This window comes from Physeter macrocephalus, chromosome 19, assembly GCF_002837175.3.
Source record: "Physeter macrocephalus isolate SW-GA chromosome 19, ASM283717v5, whole genome shotgun sequence".
Lineage (NCBI taxonomy): Eukaryota > Metazoa > Chordata > Mammalia > Artiodactyla > Physeteridae > Physeter > Physeter macrocephalus.
In genome coordinates, this window is record NC_041232.1 from 60,340,099 (window position 1) to 60,345,088 (window position 4,990).

General features: G+C 42.4%; 1 protein-coding gene across 1 annotated transcript in view; it reads right to left on the reverse strand.

Moving 5' to 3' along the window:
- The window catches only part of EPG5 (ectopic P-granules 5 autophagy tethering factor), a 161,641-nt gene extending 157,571 nt beyond the window's left edge, over positions 1 to 4,070 (reverse strand). The window contains exon 1 of the mRNA XM_024132235.3: positions 3,937 to 4,070. Within this exon, the coding sequence (XP_023988003.1) occupies positions 3,937 to 4,005 (69 nt within the window). The 5' untranslated portion in view covers positions 4,006 to 4,070. The remainder of the gene's footprint in view (positions 1 to 3,936) is intronic.
- Between the last annotated feature and the right edge of the window lie 920 nt (positions 4,071 to 4,990).

Here is a 4,990-nt window from a genome sequence, read left to right on the forward strand (position 1 = left end):
CGCTGAGCCTGCGCGTCTGGAGCCTGTGCTCCGCAACGGGAGAGGCCACAACAGTGAGAGGCCCGCGTACCGCCAAAAAAATAAAAATAAAAATAAAAATAAATAAACTTATTTAAAAAAAAAAAATCACAACCCATCCTAATCACCAGTACTCAACTCCTTACCCTGTTCCTCTTTTTCTTTTTCCATAGTACTTGTCATCTTCTAATATATTATACATTTTATTTATTTTTTTTATGGAGTTTTCTGTTTGTTTGTCTGTCTTCTCCTTCTAGAATGCAAGCTATGTTAAGGCCAGGTTCTTTTTTTTATTTTTTATTTTTCCTCTGTTTACATCCCAAGTGCTTAGAACAGTTTCTGGGGCATAGTGGGTGATCGATGAGTGTTTATTCAACAAATAAATGGATCTTAGGAGGCACAAAAGGAGCTAAATAATATAGAATATCCCCCAACTTCACTCCTATAATCACTCATGGGAAGGAGGGACTAAGAGGTAGAAATCATCTAGGCCAAGAAGCAAGAGGCGGTGGGGATTTAAAGGTCTCTGTTTCTGTTATCAGTTTTCTGGGACACATCTCAGTCTATCCTTAGCAATTACAATATGCTCTTACTATTAATGAGTTGTTGGCATTCAGAATTTAGTATTAACTGCAAAAATACTTTCCATGACTATAAAATACACTGCTTCTGCAGAGTAAATCCAATCTAAAAATCTACTGTTCTTAACCCATAATCTACCATGATCAACGAAGTCAGGGTCCTCCAAGGTGGGTGAAACTAATCAGGACTATCTCTTAGGTATCGAGTGATAAGCACCAGATAACCACAAACTAGCAATGTGAGCTCATCTTCCAAATGATTAACATTAAGGAATATAGGTCAGCTGCTGGGTCAAACTATCTAAAGGCAAAAGCACATGACACCCCTCACTTCCTGAAATGAGCCTTGGAACTACTTTATGGTTCCATAAACAGTAACCAAATTACACCACAATGGTAAAGATTTCATTAATGTAGGACTTCATGAGCATAACCAAACCATAACCAGCAGTAACTAATAAATCTATTTAAGAGAAGAATCCATTTTCTAAACTGACAAGTATGAGGGCCTTGCTGATGTCATGGACTTTTTCCATTTGTTTTCTCATACTATTTAGAGGAAATTTACCAGAGTAAATTCTTCTGAGTGACAAAGCTTGGAAATATTTTGCAATACTGGTATTTTTTCCTTCATTCAACAAACATTAGCAAACACCTACAAGGGCTGTAAAGGTATTAGGAAAAAGACAGGTCCCTCCCTCACTGCGTTCACAGTCTAAGGGAGAAGAGAGATGTTAACAAACTAACTGCAAGTGAGATGCGTGACACAAAGGGGTGCAGAGCGCTACTGGTGGGGGCTGGGGGGGGTAATGTGTGTGATGAGGGTGATGAGGTTTAAGCAGAGACCTCATGAATGAGCAGGTAAAGAGGGACAGGAAGAGGTGTCAGCGCAAAGAGCATGAGCCGAGGCCCTAAAGCAGGAAAGGACATACACGGTTGAGAATCAAAAGAGATAGTAGTGAAGACCAGAGGCTGAGGAGAAAGACAGAATCCAGACAGTTTAGGGCCATACTTTGGACTCTTGGACTCTGGGCAATGGGAAATCTTTGAAAGGCCTTAAGTAGGAGAGCAATCATTTTGGGGTTTTGTTTATAAAAATATCAATCCAGCTTTAGTTTAGAGAATGGGCAGCAAGAATGAACTTGGAAAGGCCATTTTAGCAAAAATCCAAGAAATCTTCCTTGGAGGATGGTGGAGTTAGTCAGGATGGAGAGAAATGGGCAGAATCAAGAGAATAGTTACAAAATACAATTGGCAAGCCTTAGTGACTGACTAGATTTGAAAGGTGAATAAAAGTATGTCAAGGATTTCTGGTTTGATCAAATACCTCTGGAATTAAGGCCTCTTTATAAATTTTAAAAGATAAAAAATAAATTTATGTTTGTGTAGGGAGGTTACCCACAATGTGTCAATAAAATGAGCAATTGGGGACTTCCCTGGTGGCGCAGTGGTAAAGAACCCGCCTTACTATGCAGGGGATGCGGGTTACATCCCTGGTCAAGGAACTAAGATCCCACATACCACGGGGCAACTAAACCCATGCGCCACAACTACTGAGCTCGCGGGCCTCAACTAGAGCCCACGGGCCCTGGAGCCTGTGCACCACAACCACAACTAGAAGAGAGAAAACCCACATGCCACAACGAAAAGATCCCACACGCCTCAGCAAAGATCCCACGTGTCACAACTAAGACCTGACACAGCCAAATAAATAAATAAATAATAAATAAAACTTTTAAAAAATAAAATAAAATGAGCAATTGGTTTTTCATGATGGATTTAAGTTTGATTTTTTATTTTTTATTTTAGAAAATCTGTTCTAAACAAAATAACAGAATCCTCTTAACTGACCATTTTTAAGTATTTATAACATTCTATCTATAGATACACATAGATATGTAGAACAATTATTAAGCTACTGGACCGAGAATTAAGATTTTGGGCTTTAACTTGAGTCTCTTACTAACTGCATGACTTCTGGCTTAACATTTAACTTATCCAGGCTTTAGTTTCATCATTCATTTTGAAAAAGAAAACCCTACAGATTGAGAATTAAGATTCTGCTCTCTATAGATGGATGTTTACATGTTATACACTACTGTATTCTAGGTTCAGGGACCTTATGCATGGCTGACCAATGGCTTTTTACTTCCTCCTCTATTTAGATAGTCCTTTACCAGCCCAATACAATGCAAAATTACTTCTCTTAAAAATGTTTCTGAAATTAGTAGCAAAATGGCTTTCTCCCCAGAGTAATTCCTCACAAACCTGGGTACACTGATGCACATAACTCCACTACAGTTTTTTTTAAAGGCATCATAATGAAAGGGATCTACATAAGTCATTTACAGCTTATTAAATATGGTAGCTTTGAACACCAGTCTCCTGTTAAAATCTTGTTCTCATCGGAAAATCCTATTTTCGTACCATTTTTAAGTTACACCTGCTCTGGAACATCACCTACTTGTAGGAAAGGAAATTTCCTGTATTTTTAATACCACCTTCATTATTTCCTTAATATAAATTCAGTTTCAGGTAAGCCAAAATTATATATGTCCAGCTATCCACGGGCAGCATTTAATCTGTTCACTGTAAAATAAATGTCATTTCAGAAAACATATGGGAACGCAATGAAAGCCCAGACTGCGCCTGAAAACAAGACAAATCAACTTTAAATCACACCAATACCACACGTTAGTATAATCCAGGAAACCCAGAAAATTCAGATCTGTCCCTGCTGTATGAGTCCCACTCTGGTTTAATCCTGGTCATTCGTGCCCCATCATAAACAACCAGGATAATGAGAAATAAACAACAGCAGCACCACTGTCATCTTGAATTTTTAAATTGAAAAGGCACTTCACTACAGTCTACTTTCTGTCTCCATCTGTAAAGCTCTTCCAAAGGATACATTCTTGAGTGGAGGAGGGGTCCCTTCCCTCTTTATGAGAAGAGGGACTGAAAATGTTCACAGATATAAAGGAGAAAAAGAGAGTTAAAGATGAGACTGGGAAGAGAAAAGCTGCTTCACGATAGGAATCTAGACCCGGGTGAGGAAAGTCAAGAAAGGAGCAGAAAAGGAAGAGCCTAGTGAGGTCACAGAAGGAAAAAGAAAAAAGGGGGGGGGCTCTTGACAAAGTCCGGCAGAGGAACGTGAAGGAGGAACAGAGGAACAAGTCTGGTGTCAATGGGTGGGGGGATCAAATACGGGGAGGTGGGGAAAGAGGATGAGAGGGGCTCAGGGGACAGGCAGAGTGGGCTGGAGAGGCCGAAGAGAAGAAAAAAGAGAGCGCACCTGCCAGGGCCTGGGGAGGATGGGATGGGCGGGTTCCCTCACCTTGGTTTTCGTCCGGCTGGCCTTGGCCTTGGTCCTGACCCGGCGCGGGGGCCTCACCGCCTCGGCCATAGACCCTGCGATGGCAACGTCGCCGCTTGTTTTTGTCGAACTCTGCGCTTTCCACCACCTGCCCAGTTCCGGCCTCCGGACTGTCACGTGATCAAATCTCCACCACTCCCGGGGGAGGGGCGGCAACTCGGAGCCTCTACGGGCAGCAAAGTAGGACAAACCACTCCGGGAGCCCTTTTCACTGGAGGGTGGTGGCCCCGCCTCCTTACGTGCAGGCCCCACCCCCTAACCCGGCAAGCGCGCCTGGCTCCGGCCACGCTCGCCAATGGCTTGGGGTCGTCTTGCGTCCCAGCGTTACTTCCCGAACTGAGATCACGTCCTTCTCGCTGGCTTCGCCGAGCCGCACTCGGTGTAGGCTGCGGGAGCGCTCGCACACCTCACCCACGTTGACTTAAAGGAGTCCGGGGAGAGTGCTTGTCAGTCTTGTTTTGACCCTTAGATAACCAGGACCAGTTAACCTAAATCTCTGTTTTGCGCTCAAGAGCCTTGATGCCTATCCAGTTGTGCGCTTCAGTTTCATCCTGTGTAAAGGGGAAAGATGATACTTGCCTTTTCCAGTGTAATGAAGATTAAATGGACTAATCGTCAAAGGTGCCTGGTAGCCGCGAGCATATCTGTAAATGGTAGTTATTTTCATTACTGTCCAAATTCCCAGGCAGCAAAGAGACATCTGCGCCCAAGAGGGCAGACAAAAAGCAAAAAGACAAGACCCATAAAAGTATTTTTCATGTAGATTTTACACACCTTCATTTAAAAATTCCAGATGTGAAAACTTGGCTCCATCTCCCTTTCCCAGCTCTAGCTCTACGATTTTTTTTCCAAAGCACTTAGTACCTCTTAAAATACTATTATAATTTGCTTTTATGTTTGTGTCTGTCAACCTGGCTAGAATGTAAGATCCTTAAGGGCAGGCGTCTTTGTTTTGTTCCCTGAGGCATCCCAAGAGCCTTCTAGAACACTAGCCTGTAAGTGGTAGGCTCAATAA